This window comes from Mixophyes fleayi, chromosome 1, assembly GCF_038048845.1.
Source record: "Mixophyes fleayi isolate aMixFle1 chromosome 1, aMixFle1.hap1, whole genome shotgun sequence".
NCBI lineage: Eukaryota > Metazoa > Chordata > Amphibia > Anura > Limnodynastidae > Mixophyes > Mixophyes fleayi.
Genome location: NC_134402.1, coordinates 265,804,227 through 265,826,883, shown reverse-complemented (window position 1 = coordinate 265,826,883; position 22,657 = coordinate 265,804,227). Strand labels below are relative to the sequence as shown.

Below are 22,657 nucleotides of genomic sequence, written 5' to 3'. Positions count from 1 at the left end.
CTAAAATGCCCACCTCCCCCAGATATCTCTCGGTAGTAGGCAAGTATGACTAAAGGTAAGTAACAAGCTATATGAATGGGCCTGCAATGAGACCTATGGGGGAGGGGGTGGCTGCAATGAGACCTATGGTGGAGGAGGGGTGCTGCAATGAGACCTATAGTGGAGGGGGGACTACAATGAGACCTAAAGGGACAGGCGGCAATGAAAGCGACATGGAGGGGGCTGCAATTAAAGCGACAGAGGGGGCTGCAATGAGAACGACAAAGAGAAGGCTGCAATGAGAGAAGCACGGAAGGGGAATAAGACATGAGGGTAATATGACAATGAGGGTAAGAATAAGGCATGAGGGTAATAATAACACAGTTTTTCTCTCTTTTGAATGATGAAACAATGCCCTTAATTTTAGATAATAGGGGTCCTCCTGTCCTTAGTGATCCAGGCTTCCCAAAGCCCTAATTCAGCTCTGGCCATATAGCCTTCCAGGCCCCCTGCTCTTCTCTCAGAGTGGGGACCTCTTCTGAGCACGTGCAGTCTGGTGCATGCACTGCTCAGAAGAGGTGATCATGGGGGAGTTTGGAGGCCCTCAGAGGGGGACGCAACTGTGCATTGTCGAGCCCCCCTCAACTCTGGGCCCCATAGCTGCACCCCTGTAATTCCTCCATTGCTCATAGGTGCATGCAAGCGGGTAAAGGCCAGGAATGATATGTTATTATTAATTTTATTGTGCAAGGTGAAGTGGCAATTAACTGAAATCTGGAAGTAAAGGATGTTGACTGTGGAAGAAGCAATGCATCACAAGTAACTAATCACAACGCAGATTGTCGAAACACATGCTGAACCTGCACCAGTCACAGGGAGTATAAGGGTGGTATCCTACAGGAGTGCTTGAACAGTGCGTTCTTCCAGTAAGAAAAGCAGTGAAGGGGAAAAGCATCTCGCAATTCAGCTTAGAAAATGGTGCACACATCATCATGTTCATCCTCCACCTCAGCCTACCACCATGGCTACAACTGAGCTCTTCTAATGCTGCACTTTTATTAGATAAAAAACAGATCAATCAAGTGCTTGTGCGACAACACTCTTGTACTAGCCTTAGGGTTACACTGTATGGTAGACACAGAGATATTTTAACATTTATGTTAGTTGATGTGTATAATTTGCTGGTCATTGTTTGGTGTAATATTTTGTGCTAGTACGGTGCCTTTTGAATAGATAAAAAAACGTACAGACAACATCCACCTATTTTCTTAGCCTCCCCCCCATAGATTTTTGATGATAATAATGCAAAACTTTTGCCTTCTACCTCCATTTTTCAGTAATTTTGAGTATAAATCACTTTCAAAATATGTAGTTCTCTCCTCCATTTTTAAATGTTTCCAATAATTAACTTTTATCTAAAAGACATTTATAGTCAAAGATTGTAGACCATCTGCTAAATAATTCATTGATTTTGTTTAACACAACTCAATCTAGAGAAGGATTACCTTGTCCACAGTCTCGATGCTAAATAGGCTTTGGGGCACTCCACTTTATTATATACCCATCACAACATCTTAAAGCTCCTTCAATGTCAGGTTACACAAGAGGATCAGAGCATAAACCCACAACAACATCTTATAAATCATATATGAACAACAACCGATTTTCAGACATCGGCTAAGATTTGGTATTGTCTACAGTTGCATGGTTCAGCAGAGATAATTTGCATTATCACTGATGCTGAAAGATAACTTTCAGAAAGCAAATGGACAATTCTGATTTGCTTATGTACTTTACATACAGTGAAATGTTAACAAAGGTAATCCTGTATAGCTGTGAAGTGTAAAGTGTGCTTTTCTCACTGTACAAATCTTGACAGGTGCGTCTTTAACTGTTATGTCACAAGTTTATTTTCTCCATTGTTTACCATTGTTATAAAGACTTGAAGGCCCACAAAATGTTTTTCCTCTGCCTACATATGGGCTCAAATGCCATACAAATTAGAAAGAATAGCAGAAAATATAATATACAGGTATGAATTAAAAATGTTAGCCCCATCCAATGTAATGCTTTGTAAGATACGAAGCCATAACACTCACAGTCACTGTCACATAAAATATAAATCGATTATCTTAATTGTTCTTAATAGTTTAACAGCAAAAATCAAAGCGTCTTCAGTATACTTAATGAACCAATGAAAAAGTGAAAATTAAATATAAAAAATAATTAGCTGGATGTTTGTAAATAATGTCTATTAGTATGTAAAGAGACAGTTATAAGATCTCTTATCTAGAAATCCATTATGCAGAAAGTTCTAAGAGCAGAAAGAAAAAAAGTAAATCATTTCTGCTTTTCAGTAATAATATCATATACCAAGTTTCCCTTCCATGGTCATTGGGCACGGCTATGCAATTTAATAAAGAGGGGAATGACAGAAGTGATTTTTAGATGCAGTTAGTATGTTTTATGAATGGGGCTCCTGTTTATGTTAAACCACCTTGGGCCTGATTCATTAAGGATCTTAACTTGAGAAACTTCTTATTTCAGTCTCCTGGACAAAACCATGTTACAATGCAAGGGGTGCAAAATTAGTATTCTGTTTTGCACGTAAGTTAAATACTGACTGTTTTTTCATGTAGCACACAAATATCAACTTTAAATTTCAGTGTACAAATAAGCTAAAAAGTATTTGTGTGCTACATGAAAAAACAGTCAGTATTTAACTTATGTGCAAAACAGAATACTAATTTTGCACCCCTTTGGAAAATACTAAGGGGCATATTGATCAAATGGAAAAGAAGAATATTTCCAGCAACAATGGGTGTTCATGCCCAATACAAGAAAGGATTAACAGTTGATAACATTCTTATTATCGTGTTGATTACCCTGCCAGCGGTAATATTCTTTATATGGGGAAGCCTATTCAACAAGTATTGTGGCAGAACTTGTACTGCCGCAATACTTGTCCCGTTATGCCATCTGAAGATTACATTTGATTATTTTTTTTTTTTTAACTGAAGCCAAAATCTGGATCTTCAGTTCTACTGTGCCTGCACAATCCGGCAAGCTGGTTCACACAAGAGAACAACTAATGACACTGTCCGGGAAAATCGTTATCTCTTATTTCTCCAGGCCTGTATCACCAGGAGTATCGATCTGGAGGAGACACTTGGTGATTATGCCCGTGTGTATGATATTATCACTGATAAGAGATTACAATATTCTAAATGATGCATATACCTAGTATACAATATCTTTCCTAAAATACAAAGGTTTAGTAACCGTCCTATCGTGCGTTTGTCAATGATCGTACAATTGAAAAAAAAAATCACATTTAGACAAACAAATACTAAAATACAACCAACCTTTCCATCAGAATTATGTGACGATACCTTAACAACTTTGTTCCGGTTCAGTTTCCTCTTCACCCAGCTTTCTACTTGAACATTGAACTTCATAAACGTAACGTAGGTTAAATATGCCATGAGGAGCAGGAGGCTTTCCCACCACAGGATCAAATTGTCCAAAAAAAAGCTTATGAGCATAATCAATCCCAGAATATAAAATGACACATCTCGAAACAGTGGCCACCAGGTGAGGTTTAATGCCTCCTTAGAAAATAAAGCACACATGCCAATCACAAAGAGGATATTGAATACTGCTGATCCAACGATGGTCCCAATACCAACATTGCTATGAGATATAAATACTCCTATTAATGAAGTAAATAGTTCTGGGGCAGATCCCCCAGCAGCCATAAAAGTTGCCCCTGCCACGTCGTCAGAAATCATCAGTTTTTCAGTGATGACTGTTAACGAGGGAACAAAAAATTCATCACAAACTACAGCTAATGCTATGAACATATAAATCATCCCAAATACATGGAGCACAACAGCTCCCCTCTTTCTGTCTTCTAAAGAAAAGATGTCTTTTGGGTAGTCACCCTTGGAAACTGATTTATTGTTTTCTCTTTTGTTCATGGAAATAGTAGATCCTGGGGTATCATTCTGGTTTTGTTCTACAATGCCCATCAGGTTTCGTTGATGGCGCTGCAGCAGAGTATGGCTGTCTGTTGTAGCACTGGTCATGTCATTGCTGTAAAGTTCTGTCTTTAAAAAGGCACCAATTGAAGTGGACAAAGTGCTTATGGCTGTTATGCTGAAGAAAAGACCCAGTATTCGAATAAGTCTCAGTTTCTTGTGGACAAAAGGATGCTTCTGGCTGTGACGAGGCGATGTTTTCACTAAACACCAGCTTTCGATGATGTCACCAGCAGATTTTTTCTGAAGGCCCATTTTGTAATCTTTAAGATGCAAAATGTTAGCACTTAAAAAATGGATATAATCCAGTGCACTGGCATGCTTTTCTGTTCCCACTGTGTGTTAGTGATGCGCAGAATGTTCTTCATCCATGCTTAAAAATAAGGAAATAAAAATGAGTGAATATACTTAAGCATGAAATCATACTACACAGAATGTGTGCAAATATCAATACAAACTTCACACTTAAGGCAACAGGGACGAAAACACAAACTTTTGATCAGTCACAGTTGCCCACTTTTTCAAGCTCCTGACACAGGAGGTATTTTTGTAGTGAACAACTAGGGTAAAGTTTTAATAAAGAGATAGTACTTCTCACAGGTTTTTTTTGGGAGGGTGAGGGTAGCTACACAAATTTGTTATTATGATTGTGAGTTTTGTTGACGAACGATTTGTAATTTAGAGCAATATTAAACTTACCATGTATTTCATTTGTTACAGACATAACGATAATGTTTTTCAATAATCAGATGTATTCTTGTGCATGAGACAAATATGATGGCTTCCCTGTTTTTAGATTTGTTTAGACTTGTTTGACTCGCAATGAGTATTTGATAATCCAACATCCACCAAATATCATTGAACCACTCTCAAGAATTTACCACCTCTGGTAAAGCTTCTGTATTCAAGAAATTCAGAGGTCTGGTAAGAGCCCTAATGCTTTTCAGCATGGGGCTAGTTAAACCTAGAGGGGAGAAGGCCCGCAATGTTTTTGTGGGCCTGGTTTCCCTAGAGAAACCAGCCCTGTACTGACCGGTCTAGGGTTGGTTTGGCAATATAGCAGGGGGAGCCTACACTGCGGGTACTTTCCTACTGTAGTACCACCAGTATTGACTGGCAACGCCTAGTGCTGGTACTTGTAAAGTCAGGGGGACTCCATGCTTTTTGTCCCCCAGATTTTGCTTGTACTATCCTAGGCTGGCAGCGCTAGGGTTGATTAAAGTGTAGGGTTAGTTAAAGTATATCAGTCGCAGCGGACCCTTAAGGCAGATTAGGAATTGTGTAAGTGTATGCAATTTCCATACTATTCCGACTCAGAATCATAAGAAAATTACAGGATGCATTTTACACTTGCACTGTAAGTGTAAATTGCGTCCAACTCTACATGAGGCCCAATATTTTGTTTATAATATATATTTAACGTGTACTTATTTAGTGCCAATTTCTTATGAAGCACTTTCCAGAGAATATTTCCTTCATTCACATCAGTCCCTGTACCATGGGATCTTACTGTCTAAATTCTCTGCTACACAATAGGATCTATTTTGTTTTATGACACAAAAAAAGTTTGAAGCAAATGTAAACCTTTTTAACCAAGCGCTCTGCTTTTATCCATAAAGATACTTCTATCCATACTGATATTCAAGAGCCATGCCCTTTACCCATGTTAAAAAAAAACCAGACAGAGCTAATTGCTAAAACATGCTGGGCTTGATTCATTAAGGAAAGTAATGCAAAAAAATTAGTAACTTTGAACCTTGGCAAAACCATGTAACAATGCAAGGGGTGCAAATGAGTTTATTATGTTGCACATAAGGAAAATACTGGTTGCTTTTTCATGTAGGACGCAAATACTTGATAGCTTTATATTAACACTGACATTAAAAGTTGATCTAGAACATGCTTTACCCCAATTATAAATCTGTCCTCAACTTTAAATGTACCTCCCCCTTCAATACAACATGGTATTGCCAAGGTTCAAAGTTACTCATTTTTTATGCTTTACTTTCCTTAATGAATCAGGCCTATTGTGTCCACTAGGATGATGGCTAAAAAATAATGTAAATATGTTTAGAGCATTATATTTTTCCTTAAATATTTCTAAAATTCAAAAGCTGGCTCATTTATTTACTCAGTGTGAACTTTTTTTTAGCAGTTGGGGTAGCCCACAATTCTTCCTGTGGGACTGGAACATTCAAGTTTGTGGTTTAAATGAAGACAGCTATAATCATAAAAGCACATATAATTAGATTAATGGTATGTTTTAAAATAAGTAATATTTCAGGGAAAAGTATAGATAGACTTGAAAGGTTGCCGTGTACTGCTGGATGATATGACAATAACAAATGGAATGACAGCAGTTTAAAGTTTCCATTAAACATGCAATGCAAAAACATAGTTTTTATAGTACAGTGGAAGGAATACTTTAAGACGGACTCTGAGCAACATGATAATTTCAACACTAACCATTGTAAATTATAAGGAAGAAACAATATAACATCTGTATTTTTGTTTATAGTTGTTTAACAAACTGATCTGTTTTACTGAAATAAGTGCATATATATTTCTTTAACTAATCTAAGTCAATACAAGGAGCCATAGCTATAAATACAACTTAATTAGAAAAACAGATTTACAAGTAACTGCATGTATTTGCACAGAAGACAAAACTGCACACATAGACATTCTGGAATTCTAACACCTGCTATTGTAAATGACATCCACATAAGAATGGAGAACATTCTGTAAAGGTTTAGTCAACACAATCCCTGAAATGCCTAGTATGTGGATATAGTGGAAAATATGAAGTATCAGCTTAACCAGAGCAAGAACTGTGTACAATAGCTATATTATTGAAGTATATATATACAGAAGGAGTGTTTCATTGAGGGAAAGAGAACTCAATGAAACACTAGAGGACATCAACGTTTTAATACATGATGATAATGTAATTGTACGTGTACTTACTGACATTGCTGGGCACCGCACAATATATATGTAATTTTGATATATGATATGCTGAGCTTTTTGCCCTTGCAAGGTCGTCAGTTCCATTTTAAAGCAAACACCAGAGCCCTTGAGATATTTCTACTGGAGAGGGGCTAGACCCAGCCAAGAAGAAACAATGGATGTGTTGAAGGAGATTCAAGTGGAAATCATTATTGTTAAGGTAGTTAATTAGAACAATAAAATCATAATTATCAGCTGCAGGTTTAGGCGAAACAGCAGTATTTATCCTCTATTGGTGGCATTAGAAAAAGCAACATGACTATGATTTCTGTGACAGAAAAGTCTATCTTCTTGCATTCCAACCATAGTTTGTGTTTAAACCTGTGCTATTTTAACTTGAACTAACTAACACGGTCTTACTTATATTACAATACAATTGCAAAAAAATATGTTTTTAATATATAATTTCAGCAAAGGCAAATCTGATTAGCTCCATGGCATACAGTTGATTTGACATTGAGCAGGCTTTGATTTTCCCTTTAAGCTGGTGTTTCCCAACTACAATCCCTAATCCCACTGCCCACCCCTCCCTCCACACACACGCACAATTTAATAAATGGATAACTTATTTTGAAGGTTGCATGCATTACTATAGTAATTGGTCATAGACTCAAATGGAATGTAAGACTGAGAAGTGAAGTTGTGAAGTCTGTTTTTAAATTAGACCTAAACTTTGGGGTATATTTATTAAATAATGCTGTATTTCCAAAATTATCTTTGCCTCTACACGCAGACTGCTGGATAGTGAAATACTAAAGGCATCTGTCTGTTTTAATAGAATACAATATAATCACCAAGCCCGTACTCACACACCCCTTCCATAGATGGTGAACAAAATTATTGTATTACAGAACAGGCAGAGACCAAAAGCAAAAGGTGATTTTCCTTAGGGGGGGTTTCCTAATGCTTGATTATGAAAGGGGTGTTACCATACCATTGAGAGGCCATGACCATCCAATGGAAGGGGTGTGTTGGCTAGCACTTGTCCCACCTCTAATCCCTTATATTTTCTTTTGTCGTGATGCACACACCACAAAAGGGGACATTTAAATGTTTTTTTGCCTTCTATTTATCCATATTGCAGCCATATACATCATTGCCATCCTTTCTGCCCCCTTTCCTGTTTGACTGCTATCTTCATTGCCCCCTCGACTGTCTGATTGCCATCTTTATTGCATTTTTCTTTGTCCCAACTAAGTAGGCTTTCTCTATATCTTGTTTCATTTGGGGTAACTAAGCTAAGAGAGACCTATAAAACCTGTCTTACAGATCCACCCTGTGCACCCTAATTTAGATTGTGCTTTTGATAAGAAGTGTTGTTGATCAAGTTACATCTATTGGAATCCTACCATTTTGAAAATATTCTTGACAACCTATAATACATGTTTGCAAAAAGATTGAGGATATAAATTAAATGTGACTTGATATAAATGTCACTGTTATGGGCTTGAAGAACATATAAACAAATCACTAGATCCTAACTTGTCTTAGATTTTACAGTATTGATGTTTGTCTCTAAGGTAAGGACAACTGTTGCTTTACCAGAATTGCATGAATGTGCAGGGTTTCTGGACATTGATTCTGTAGTACAAGGGTTCCCAATTGGTGGTACACGTACCCCTTGGGGTACATGCAGGGTGATTCGGCTAAAATAATAAGTAATGGCGTTGGACTGGTCCTGCCCGCTCCGTTATTAGGGCTGTGAACATCTGGTGAGCTGGTCTAAACTTTTTGTCAACAAAGAGAGCTGAGACGCGGCTGCGGCTCTCTGCACCTGCGCTGTTAAGTTGTTGCCGTTCAGTCATGTGAGATCATGTGGGATCATGACTGAACCGCTCATGGAGGAACTGCCCATGGAGGAGGAGCTGTCGACGTCCAGCCGCCCAGAGGAGCTGCACGAAGGACACTGGAGCCATTGTTGAGCAGGTAAGTAAAGCGCACAGCCAGTCATTTCAACAGGAACACGTGAGGGGAGAGGCATGAGGGATGGCTGAGACAGGAGGCATGAGGAATGGCTGTGGTAGGGCAGCATTAAGTCTTTTGTATAATACATATTTTCCCTCCAATATAATTTTATAGTTTATAAATAGTGCCATGAAAAAGTAAATGTGTCATATTTTGTTGCTGCATGTTCTGAATTTTAAATAGATTAAAACACAATTTTCGCTACTGATCCACACAGCATTGAGCATCATGTCAAATCAAAATAAATATTCTTAAACCTTTTCACAAATATTAACAGAAATGATTACATTTTGCAACTATTCATATGTCTTGTAATTGCAAGCTCAAATTTGCACAGGAGCAATTTGTTACGTTAAGCATCATACAAGAAATTAGTGGATGACCTGATCTATTGTAGCTATAAATAAGTGTGAGGTCATACAGCATAGTAGACAATAGTAGAAAGATTCAAAATGAAAACAAAAGAAAATTCCAAACAAATCAGAGATACGATTTATAGAGAGGCACAAATATGGGGAAGAATACCGTAGTGCTTACGAATTGAACAGTTTGAAGCTCAGTGCAGTTCATTGTACAGAAGTGAAAGAAGTTTGAAACTATACTCACACTGTTTAGATAAAGCCACCCCCTACATTTATTTGCTGGATAACTTAAATGTAAATGAGGGGCACAAAGCATATTGAGCCAAGGCTTCCACACAGGTGTGCTTAGTGTTATAATTAAATGAATAACATACCAGCACAGTCAGTGTCATGTATAAAAATGCTGGACTGCCATGGTTGATGATAATTATAGCTGACGTGGCTGCAAGACAAGACCTCAGTGACTTTTAGAGGGGGTGATTGGTCGGGCATTTTTGGCAGTAACCAGGCCACCTTCTTCCATTGCTCCAGTTCTGGTACTCACATGCTCATTGTAAGCGCTTTCAGTGGTGGACAGGGGTCAATATGGCCACTCTGACCGGTCTGCGGTTATTCAGAACACACAGTGCTGCTTGCTGTGTATGGGGCTGACACCTTTCTTTTATAGCCAGCATTAACTTTTTCAGCAATTTGTGCTACAATAGCTCTTGGATTGGACCAGACCTATTCGTCTATCCATCACAATTTGGCCCTTGTCAAAGTCGCTCAGATCCTTACTCTTGCCCATTTTTCCTGCTCCCAACACATCAACTTCAAGAACTGACTGTTCATTGCTGCCTGATATATCCCACCCCTTGACAGGTGCTATTGTAAGGAGATCATCAATGGTATTCACTTCACTTGTCAGTGGTTATAATGTTGTGACTGATCAATGTATATATCAACTTCTGGTGCATGCAACCAGTTTAATAAAACAATTGCTTGATGAGAATGCCACAGAGACAATATCATATAGTCAGGTAACAGATCATAAACCACTCATAACATTTGACAGTGTACGTTTGTGAGTTCAGTGGTGCAAAGGGAACAAAAAAATGACTACTGAGCAGTGGAGGAAAGAGATATTGTCAGATGAATCATCCTTCACCGTGTTCTTGACAAACGGACAAGTGAACATGTGGCCCCAACCTAGAAAACTGTAGAGCCCTGAGAGCTTGTTTCCAAGAGTGACAGGTTCTGCGCACTATGTAATGTTGTGGGGCGCTTTTTTGTGGCATGACTTGGGTACAAAAATGTGCAAGAAAATCAAAGTCAATACTAATTGCTACTGAACGGTATCTAGTAGTTAATCTTTACACTATGTTACAGCATTTCTTTCTTCATTTCTTTCTTGACAGAAGTAGTGTCTTCCAGGATGATGGTGCTGCCATCCACAGAGCACAGGTGGTCATAAAATGGTTTCATGCGCGTGATACTGATGTTATCCACACAGCCTTCTCAGTTACTAGAGCTGTACCCAAAGTTATGGAATACTCTAGAGTGGTATGTGAGTCAGCATTTTCTACCACCAGGCATCTGTTGAGTGACTTACTTGTCTTTATGTAAATTTAATGTTACTTAACTTGTTTAATGCTCACAGCTCAGGGAGCTTCGGGCAAAAAGCCGGCGTTGAAACTACTGTAATAACAGTATTTAAGCGCACTATTACCGTGATAACTCTAATAGTGCGTTGGCCGCATTTTTACAGTAACGCGGCCAATTGAATTCCCCCCTAAGTGTGTTTATGGAAGTGTCACAAAGAAGAGGCCCTGGCTACAAAAATACCATTTCCTTGCCTGCAAACAGTTGCACAACACAATCTAGCGCAGAGATGTGGCAGAAAGTATTTTGGTCTGAGAATGAAGTGAAGCTTTTTTATCACAACACTAAGGGGCATATTCAATTGTCGCGGATTTCCACGGCGTTAAAACTACCGTAGTAAGCTGGATTTCAGCACGCGGCGCAGGGAGCTGCGAGCTGAAATCCAGCGAGAAAATTACCGTAATCCCGTTTTTTCCGCGCACTATTACCGTAATAATGGTAATAGTGCACGGAGCGCGACATTTTCGGCGTTTCCGCCGACAATTGAATATGCCCCTAAGAGATATGTTTGATGCAAATCAATCAAAAACTGCATACCTACCAGTTAACACCATCCTCACTGTGAAATATGGTAGTCATAGTGTAATATGGGACGACATTGCAAATGCAAATTATAGACAAATGCTGGGCAAAATTCTGCTACCCTCTGCCAAAGATCAAACTGGGGAGGAAGTCTGTCTTTCAAAAGGACAATGATCCAAAGCACACTGCAAGAGCAACACTGGATTGGCTTAAAATGAGCAAAATTGATGTTGTTCAGTGGTCCAGTCCGAGTCCTCACCATAATCCTATGAAAAGTCTGTGGAAAGACTTAAAACTTGCCATTCCCCAAGTGATCTGAACTAGTTTTACCAATTTTGCCAGGCTAAAAGGGATAAATGCTGTTTCTTGTCCTGTCTTCAAAGTTAACTTATTCAAAAAGACTACTGGTTTTATCAGAGGTGGTTGAGCTAATTACTGAGGGGCTGAATAGTTAAATCATTATTTTTTTATGATCTTTTATTTCTCTCTGACTATAATGGATTTCACGCGTAAGGAATATATATATTAAATCTATGAATCTATCTTGGTTGTAAAAGAATTTTATTTTGATCATATCTGGTGTTCACTGTAGACATGGTTGTATCCACCATAAAGTCAAAGCTGTAAACATCTACCAGAAAGAAAGAGTTCATATTAACTTTTTTTTCTCTCTCCTTTTCCTCTCCTATTTTGTTCATTTAAAACAGCAGACTGCCATGGTGATGTGAATTTCACAATTTCTAATTTGGGATGCTTTTATACATGGTTGTCTAAGGCAGCAATAATATGGACATGTCTATGAACCTTGGAGCTCTAATGCTTATTTGGTGTTGCTGTGTGGAGGCAGGGAGGCTCACGGCATATCATACTAATTTATCACATTTCCACTCTATGCCTGAGCCTTCACAGCCTTCCCCAAATCCAGGCCTGTAGGGGTAAATAGGACTGTTCCACTAGCCAAGCCATTGCAAAACAGTATAAATCTTTTTTTACTAAATGTATATTTTAATAATATTGTCTTTCTAAGAATATAAAATATATGTTCCTTTCCAGAAGTTTGAATTCTGTATTCATAAAGACAACCCCTACAAATGCATAAATTCTATTCTATCCTTAGATGCCACACGCCTGAAGCATAACTAGCATATAACATGGGTTCAATTTTGTTATCATTATGGGGAAACGTAAAACATTCCAATAGGAACATCTTAAGCGCTCTTAATAGGAACATTTTTTTCCCTCTATTTTTTTCCTCAGTATTATTATTTTTACTTACTCAGCGTACAGGCCGGTCCACTGTATCTATACTAGATCTTAGTACAGCAGCTAGATCTCACTTGGTGTTGTTATTTTCTACATATACTCAATTAGCCAGGCTCAGCTACCTAGGATAAAGTTGACACTTTCATCTAATTAATAATAACACTGTTTACCTACTGTTGCAGCAATGTAAAACGGGATAAGCAGTTGAAATTGTGAGGGGGATGGGAGAGCTACTGTGAGAGCCGAACAATATAAGTGTAACTTCAAACTGTAAAAGTGAAAAAATATACTTCTGTACAGAGCAGCTCCTCATTAATGCTATGTTTAAACACAAATATAAAAATACATATTTTGATGAGTGTCTAAAATGAAAATACTGTTATGAAAAAATAATATTTTTATGGCCATCAAACAAAGCACCACTTGTGCTGAGAACTACTAACATGGGTAAAATGTGTTTTTTCTATGAGTGTACATATCCCACGTGTGTGAGAATATCGAGCTTAACTTCTCTGGTTTCTGGGTTTTAAATATGAAACAAATTGATCCATATGTGTGTAAGTGTATTTCAAAAGCCTCAGTTTATGATAAGAAAGGAGATTACAACTAAAACACCTGCCAATTAGATGGATTATTTATTTTGCATATATCCCACATGCATGTATTTTATCCAAAACAAATGCCTTTCATTTGGGCAATGTTTTATAGTTAAGTTGATGTGAACATGCAAGTATATACAGAACCCAAAAAAACTGATACCAGAGCCCCATGCCAATTAATTTATAATTTATTGATTCATAAACTAAAAAAACACCTAGGGCTATATTTACTAAACTGCGGGTTTGAAAAAGTGGAGATGTTGCCTATAGCAACCAATCGGATTCTAGCTGTCATTTTGTAGAATGTACTAAATAATAGATAACTACAATCTGATTGGTTGTTATAGGCAACATCTCCACTTTTTCAAATCCACAGTTTAGTAAATATACCCCTTATTGTGTTAATGTGCCTCCTAGAATGTTTTCTATGTTTGTATCCAGAGCATTTTTAAAAAAAGTATTCAATAAATTGCAAAATATTGGCTACTGTGTTTTTGATTTTTTTCATGTAACAGTACATAAGAAGTAAATATCTACAGATACTGATGTAAAATGCCCTCACAGATTGTTTCAAAGTTTTCACTGGCGGATTTTTGACATGCAGTATTGGATCTCTCTGATCTCACGTGGACTGCAGAGCACAAAATCAGTAAGCTACTTATTGACTGCAATCTGTTTAATCTTCATCTGTTTAACTTTTAGCTTCCACAAAGCTTCTCACCCACTAGGGTATATTTTCACTATATACACACAAGGCTTTTGATTCTCAAGTATGAGCAACAAGGGTACTACATGCTACAAGTCTTTATTTCAAGTTATTCTGGATTCATAAATGCAAAAAATATTATGCTGTTTACCTCTGTGTGCATGGTTAAATCCACTAATGATACCTTTAGTTTCAAGGGTAAAATATATTACAAGGTAAAGGATTAAACGATTATGAATTCACTTTAGGTCAGTCAGTCATTGGGCTTGCAGGACAGTCAAATCCTATGATTCAAAGCTCACATGTGAAAGGACACTGGCACAACATAATAAACTCTACAACATGCATTATAAGCAGATGGGTGATTATGTTACTTGCATTTCCCTTCTTATAAAAATAAAAGTAAGTTTTTCCCTTTAAGACAAATTATCATAGGCGTTGGGTACTGGATAGAAAATACAAAAATATAATTTAGCTTGTCTACTGTACTTTCTTAATGTATATTGATATTGTTGGAGACATCCACATTCAGTAATGGTGTTTGGAGGTAAGGTATTTGTAGGTAAAAGAAAACATGTTAACATCAGAATGACTTCAATAAAAAAAAAGTTTCCAGGAATTGCTGATTCTGTGAGTTAAACTGGATTACCACCAACTCCTTGTCATTGTGTTGTACAGTAAACACTACGTCAACAGTGACAAGCTGACCTGTAATATTAAATACGAGAATAATTCATGGAAGACAACAAAACACTCACCAGGAGTTGATGTCTGTCCTGCCAAGCTGTTGGTTTGTTAAATTACAGCAAAAAGGTGTGCCGGTGTTGTGTGCTGATCATCCTTTTCTGTTCAGGCACTGTTATTACCGGGAGACCTGTCAGCTGCTCAGCACACATAGGAAAAGAGAGCAGCATCAGCAGCAGCTTCATACACAGGGAATCTCTATGAACTACCTCCCTCTGCCACACCCTCTCTGCTTTTCCAGTGTGTCCAGCTCCAAGCCTCAATCGCTCACTGATTATGGAGCATCCACACCTCCCCTCTGTGCCACACTCTCCCATCATCTCTTTGCTGTGTATAAGGACCAAACTCGCTGCTCATCCTCCCTCTGCTGCCTCAACTTCGTTACCTGCTACAGATACACTGTGTAGTATGTGCACTGACAGCAGAGAACCATATACCTGCCTGCAACAGCAGATCTATACATACTGACTGTACATTAATATGTATGCTGTATTTGTCTACAATTAAATGTGCATCTAAACAGTACACAATTACCTACAATGAGCCTTCCGAAGTGACTTCAAATCAGCATAGTCACTAGCATGTGTTAATCAAACGAAGGTCATACACTCTGTTGAATTATTTCGTTTAATAGTATAGGATAGAGAAACGGACTGCATGTCTAGCCAGGTGTCTGCTAGACTGGTTTAGATGCTTTAAGTCCCTGGACCCTGAATAGAACTGTGATGAAGCAAAGGGACTGGTCCCCCCATATTCCGCCCACTCCCACACTACACGTCACAGCCCAGGTCGGTAACGTTCCCCATCTAGCTACACACCCGTCATTACTGCCATACAGGAGTTACCTAGGACTGTGTTCTATGCTTCCCAGACCACTCTCCTTGTGAACAGAAGGTCACGTTGAGCTCCACATATAGAATCAATGGTGCCACTGGCTGAGTTGCTGTTTTCCTGTTGCAACCATATAACAGTGTTTGCTCATGATATCCCTGACCAGCATGATTCTCCTTGCATACTGGCTCCCGATCCTGAAAAGGAGATGATAATGGAGCGGTTACCATAGCTACAGAGGCGCAATATTTGAATCCTATTCAGAAGGACAAATATTGATTATAAAATGTGTGTAAAAACAGACAAGTCTTGTGTCTTTCTTTGGGATTCTGAACAAGACAATCCAAAACCAAGCATACAGCTTTCTGTATTTCAATATTATATCTTATATGTAAATTAGCACCATATATTTCATTCAAGTTTTCTTGAACACTTTACAGTTAAATAGGTTAATTACCCTTTATTGCCAATTTTATAAGAATTGTTTCAAGGGGCATTTGTACCTGTATGTAGTTAACCTGTGCAATAAATACAAGGTAAAACAAATGCTTTATAAATGCTTAGCATTTATAAAAAAAAAACTGTAATCACAGTCAGTTTACATATCATGTGACTGGAACCTATCATTAATATTGCACATAGAAAAAGTGCCTAAATTATGGATGCCACCTGTCGCTCAGGCCAAAACTGTACATTTAGTTGATAATTTCCACTTGATATATTATTGTTGCTTTTGCATGATTGCCCTTTCAAGACAGTTGCCCACTGGCACTAAAATGCTGCATCCGACTTGCATTTATAATGCAATTGCAATGCATGCAAATATGTGTAAAAATAAAACATTTTCTATTTTATTCCATTTGTATTTATATTTGCTTTGTAGTTTTTAAGATGATATTTATTCCATTTTAGTGCGTTGAAAATATGTCACCACGATTGCAAAAGTCCATTAATTTCTATGGGAGCACATTATGTACATACCCATTAGGGGTTAACATGAGAGGTTAAACCAATGTTGTATATTTTCTATTGATTTCTATGACCCAAACATTCCCAGAGCCCATTTGTTTCAATTAATCCCTAATGATGTGTGATAAAAGCAGGGAGTCCTCAGGACTCCCCTCACCACCAGCCAATCACATCACGACCAGTGTGTTTATTATTGGTTATGCAGCTAAGGGGAATTCAGGTCAATTTATTCTTCTCTTATTCAGTGGTGGGAGAGCAGTTTGTCTCATGTAAAAGGAAGAGGACTTGCTTCTATTTGGATTAAGAGAAAACAACCTGTTTTGGATTTCCCCTTGAATTCAAAATTAAGGACATTTTCTTTGGATTCCAAATTAAGGACATTTCCCAGTTGAATCAATTTTTTGGATTAAAAAACACAAGATTTTCCCTAAGAATAGAAAAAACGGCAATATTTCCCTTTGGATTATGGAGGGTAATTTTTCTAATGAAGTGATGAACAGATGTAATGTGGTGTGTTTAAAATAAACATTAAGCAAATGTGTTTGTGTTTTATTTACTATTTAATACTATATTTGTATAATTGACAATGATTCCTAAACGTTACACAGTCCTACTATTCCTATTCACCTCAGTACCCACCTGGCCAGGGTACTGGGTAGAGTCCTACCACCTTAATCGATAAAAGGGGGAGGGATGCTATTAGAGATGACTTAGCCTTGGTCTGGTTCCACTATGACAGAGGGACCCAACGTTGCTGGTTTCCCTGCTAATAGTTGGAACCAGCTAGGGATGTCACGTATGAGGCCGATTTTAATTTTAGCAGAGGGACCCATGCATGCCATGCTCCTCCTATAATGGGAATCAGCCTGGTCTGTCTTGTGCTGGTGCATTTGGGGGGAGCATACTGCTTTAGGAATGATTTAATTATTTACTAAGAGAGCTTCTCCCATTTATTTCTAAGATGTTTCTACATAAAGGACACACCACTGAAATCAAGAGTTATTGAGATATATGGGAAAAGCTCGGCAGAACTTTTTCTGTGGACACATTTGTTTATGCATCCAAACATGTCCAGCCAATATAAACCATAGGTATTCCACATGTGAACTGCATATGGGAAGCATGCACATATGTATAACATTTCTATGCGTTTTCATATGGGATTTGCACATGCATATTTTTACTCAAATAGATTTCCAGTGGGTAATCGGGCTTAAAAATAACCTGTCCCATTTCAACTAATAATAGGGACCATTTGAACGTTATAAACAATTTAAATGGGATGTCTTTGTCTTTTGTATGCTAGTTCATTTTCCCTGGTGACTAAAGTACTATAGCGAGCCCATTCTCCTGTGACTAGTATGCAGACCAGGCTTCATTCTAGTGACTAGTGTACAATATGGACTCCTCTTCGTGTGGCTAATATACAACATGAACACCTCCTGGTGGATAATTTACAATATAGAAATAATTATTTGGTGGCTGGTAGACATTACAGAGCCCATTCTCTGGCAACTAGTATAAAAAGGATAGTGTACTATACAAACCTTATTATCTGATAGTTATTATATGATGCAGATTCAACTCTTCGTTAGCTAGTGCACAATAGGGAATAGGGAACCTACCATGTGGCTATTGTAAAACGCAAACCCCATTCTCTGGTGTATATGTACCTTGAATTCCACACACCTTCTATGTTGCTAGCTTACAATACAGATCCCCTTCTGGGTGTCTAGTATATAATACAGACTATTCTCTGGTGGCTACTTTATAGTGCACAGCCCATTTTCTGGTATTTAGTGTTAAAAAAGACAATAGCAATGACTGAGATCAACTGCAGCAAGCAAAGAAAAATGGCAGAATGGGGGCACTATGTCTCTTATTTTTACAGAATGTGCAGCATTATGAAACAGATCCACACAACTGGCTGCTACCCTGTAATAACCTGACAGCAACACTGTTGCTAGGTGGCTGTGTTGATGGCAGCACCACCTGCCTCCTATTCCACTGTTGACTACTGGATGACATAGGAAATCCAGAAACTCTGACATTCTCATGATGAACCCTGCCTGACACATGAATTTTGAAGTGATCATTATAATAACAAGTAGCCGATTCTATGACAGACTTGCACACACTCATGTATCAGAAATATTCATTACATATGAAAAGAAACACACACTCTCTCCTAAAGTTATTCTGTTACAGATCCATGACATCACCCTTAGGTACCTGTCAGTGTACGTTGCAGTGGAACAGGGGATCTGTAACCTATTATGTCTGACCAGTTGTGTACCTGTGGCAGAGGAAGTGCTGGGTGTCCTTACCAATACACCCATTGTTGCACCACCTGTTTCCAGCCCCACTCTCTGACCTTAACTACTCTTAGTTTGGAGGACCAATGATTAGTGTCTTGGAGGTGTGATGCCTCTTTTTCACTTTTTTTTCCTGAATAGTGGGAATATCTATTCAAAGCAGGATCTATGTAAAAGGGACGTTGTTTGTGTAAGGGGCATCTCTGTAAGCAATAGAGGGTGTTTATGCAAAATGAGGATTTCCTGTGCAGAGGGGGATCTCTGTGCCGAAGGCAAAAATGGTCATGTTTGTGCAAAATAGTGCTCGCCATCTGAACACCAAAGGGGACACAGAACACTTAGCAACAAATATTTTCAGAACTTATCTTTCATCATCATTAATATGACACAGTAAATGTTTGCGTTAATGTAAGGAAACGATTGAACCAGTACAGAATATTTTGAATAAAAGTGTAATCTTTGTTATGGCATCAAATAAACTGACACTGTGACACAGAGATGTATGCTGCATCTTCAGTTTATTGACCAGTAATCCGAGTAAGGGAGTGTGAGCTAGAGGTCATATACAAGTATATTTTTAAATAATACTACCGACAGCTAAACTAAGGTAAATACGGTTTGAAATTATATTGTGCAGAAAACATGTAATCCTACTAGATGGTATCTAATTTGGTGAATCCTCAACTTATCTAATTAAATTTCAGGCACTTGAAATGAGTCTATGAATGGAGTTTAGCCCTCTATATGATAGAAAGAAATAGGCTGTCACTCTAAGTAACCAGTAATGAAATATCACAGTACAATTCTGGATCAATATTCAAATTCAGCCTTAGGCTCCAAGGAAGAGGCCAGGAACTGATATTGTGATATAAATATGTATGGTGTGTCTTCAATGTATTACACAGTAATACTAGTAAGTAAATATGAGCTTTATATATAAGACAAGGTCATATATACAAGAAAAAAAGCATTGCCAGTGAGCAGCCCTTTATTTATAAATAATAATATTAATCGCTAAAATAGGGGAAAAAATAGGTTTTGAAATTATATTGCAGAAAATTGGGCCCATTAAATCCCTTGTTTTTTACGCATTATAATGCCTCACACATGACAATGCAAGGAATTTTAAAATTCACTGCATATATCAGGGGCAAATGCAGGATTTATAGAGGGGGGTTTCCAGTGGGCATGACAAGCATGCATGGGGGCGTGGCTATAATTTTAGACAGTGCTCTTCAACTCTTCCTGTCCCCATAATATACATGGGCAATGCTGCGTGCACTACTGTTAGGTGCACGCAGCTCTCTCTTTTCAAGCAGAGCTGTGTGAAGCGGGAGCAGGGTCCAGCCACCTCAATTATACAGTGTCCCAGGCTTGGAGGGGGGTTTCCCGGCACTAGAAACCCCCCCCCCCCTCGGTTTGCCTATGTACATTTCTTCCTTTCTTGCCTGCAAAGGAGCGAAACAAGGACTTCTTGCTACCATATTATTTCCGTATAAAAAGCAGAGAGTGGGAGTAAAAAGCAAGTAAAGTAAAGTATTTAATATATTGTGGGCCTAATTCTTTAATGCATGCAAGATGAACGTATTATGCGTTTTATTAAAACTGCCCATAAATCGGGCACACACATATCTGTATTCAGCAAGGAGGGGATGTAAAGATACGTATGTTGATGAACACGGGTCTAGGTGCGCTCTGCTCTAACAGACAATACACTGAAGGATATGTCCAATAGATTTGTGGAATATAAAGTCCGAAGAGAGTGCACAGAAAAAAACTAGTTAATGTCATCTGTTAATAATATAGTCATCAATGACAAAATATTAAAAATGAAAGTTCAAGTGATACGACTAAAACACACGTACCTTTGAGATGTCCAAAGCTTGAAATGGGATGCTGCTGAGGGCGCTTGAGTTCGACACGCCCTTACTGGAAATTGACTATATGCATACCCCCAAGCCCCTCCCCATTCTGCTCATGAAATCAAAGACTGTGGTGGGGGGCCTTAGCACAAAATATGACACATATTGCCATATACGTGCCTGTCACGGGCACTAGGAGTCTTTACCCAGGGATCACCAGGTGGTAGGCTTACCAGAGCAGTATAGGTGGTAATATGGTACTCTGGTAGCAGGGTGATCACGGAACAGGAAATAGCAGATGATGAGATGCTCAGGAAAGTCTATGACTAGCAGCACTGGCAATATGGAGGTAGTAATACACGAGGAACTGTATGGACAAAGGACACGTGAAGGTAGTCAGTGGTCTGCGGTAGCAAGTTGTACCACTGCTATAGTGAGGAGGAATGTCCAACAGAAACGAGGAGGTGATGAGAGTCAGCGGTCTGCGGATAGCAAGTTGTACCGCTGTCTGAGTGAAGGAATGGAATCCAAGTGGAGGTATCCGGGGAGTCAGTGGTCTGCGTTAGCAAGTTGTACCACTGCTATGTGAGAGGATACTGGAACAGGTGAAACTGTAAACAGGGGTCAGTGGTCTGCCACTAGCAAGTTGTACCACTGAATATATATGTGAGGAGGTGCACGGGGAGAGACTGCAACACAATATATACACGGGCACCTTGACTTTGATCCACAGTAATATGCACAATATAAATGTATAAATGACTGAACAACACTGCCAATATAGAAAGTCTCTTGAAGTAATCCAGCATGAGATAACACAGTCAATGATGGCAATAGACTCAGCGGATAGTACACTCCAGAGGAGAACCAACACAGTCAATGATGGAAATAGACTCAGCAGATAGTACACTCCAGAGGAGAATCAACTCAGTCCAGCAAGGTATGCAATACACAGCACAGTCAATGGGAAGTATGCATACCGTGGTTCAGGAGAAGGCAGTCAGACAGAAGTGCAGAGATACCTGAACGGCAGGAGGCCGGCAGGAGGCAAAGTCCCTGGATGGGTGAAGCGGTGGTCTAGCAGGTGCAGCGCACAGGTAGGTAGACCAGCAGGGAACACAGAAAGGCGTGGAGAGCGGATCAGCAGTAGATGGATGAGTAGCGCTGAGAAGTAACAGCAGCGGGTCTCTGCGGGAACACGGAGGTAGCCAATAGCAACCAGCAGGTGCAGTAACGATGGGACACCGGAGCAGAGTTGAACTGGAACAGTTGATCACGGAGAGTAGCGGGTAGCAATAGTGGCAGCAGACACAAGGAAACACGGGAGAGTTGACAAGGGCTGAAGACTGAAGCGCACAGAGGCAGCGGATAGGAATCAGCCAAACAGTCACGATGAAACACAGACGGGTTGCAGGTTGAAGACTGTAGTGCACGGAGGCAGCGGATAGGAATCAGCTAGCAGTCACGATGATGAAACACAGACGAGTTGCAGGTTGAAGACTGTAGTGCACGGAGGCAGCGGATAGGAATCAGCTAGCAGTCACGATGATGAAACACAGACGAGTTGCAGGTTGAAGCCTGTAGTGCACGGAGGCAGCGGATGGAATCAGCTGGCAGTCACAATCATGAACAGGTGAGTGGATGTGAATGAAAGACTGTAGTGCACGGAGGCAGCGGATAGCAATCAGCTAACAGTCCCAATGATGCGTGGTAGTGTTGAAGTGGTTAGAAGACTGTAGTGCACGGAGGCAGCGGATAGGAATCAGCTCACAGTCACGATGATACAGTAGATGGTAGAAGTGGTATGGGAACCACAGTAGTAGAAGTGGTTTGGAAACCACAGAGGTAGA

The 22,657-nt window shown here is 39.1% G+C and overlaps 1 protein-coding gene across 3 annotated transcripts in view; it reads right to left on the bottom strand.

Moving 5' to 3' along the window:
- SLC24A2 (solute carrier family 24 member 2) overlaps nt 1–15,848 on the bottom strand; it is a 155,552-nt gene extending 139,704 nt beyond the window's left edge. Inside the window, exons 1-3 of one of the 3 annotated variants that reach the window (XM_075210628.1) lie at nt 15,676–15,848; nt 14,845–14,967; nt 3,345–4,392 (exon numbers count right to left, since the gene is read on the bottom strand). In XM_075210628.1, coding sequence (XP_075066729.1) covers nt 3,345–4,274 — 930 coding nt within the window. In that variant the 5' untranslated portion in view covers nt 4,275–4,392; nt 14,845–14,967; nt 15,676–15,848. Of the gene's footprint in view, nt 1–3,344; nt 4,393–14,844; nt 15,244–15,675 lie in introns of those variants that run through there. The other 2 variants (XM_075210645.1, XM_075210636.1) reach the window with 2 other exon arrangements.
- Nucleotides 15,849–22,657: the final 6,809 nt, after the last annotated feature.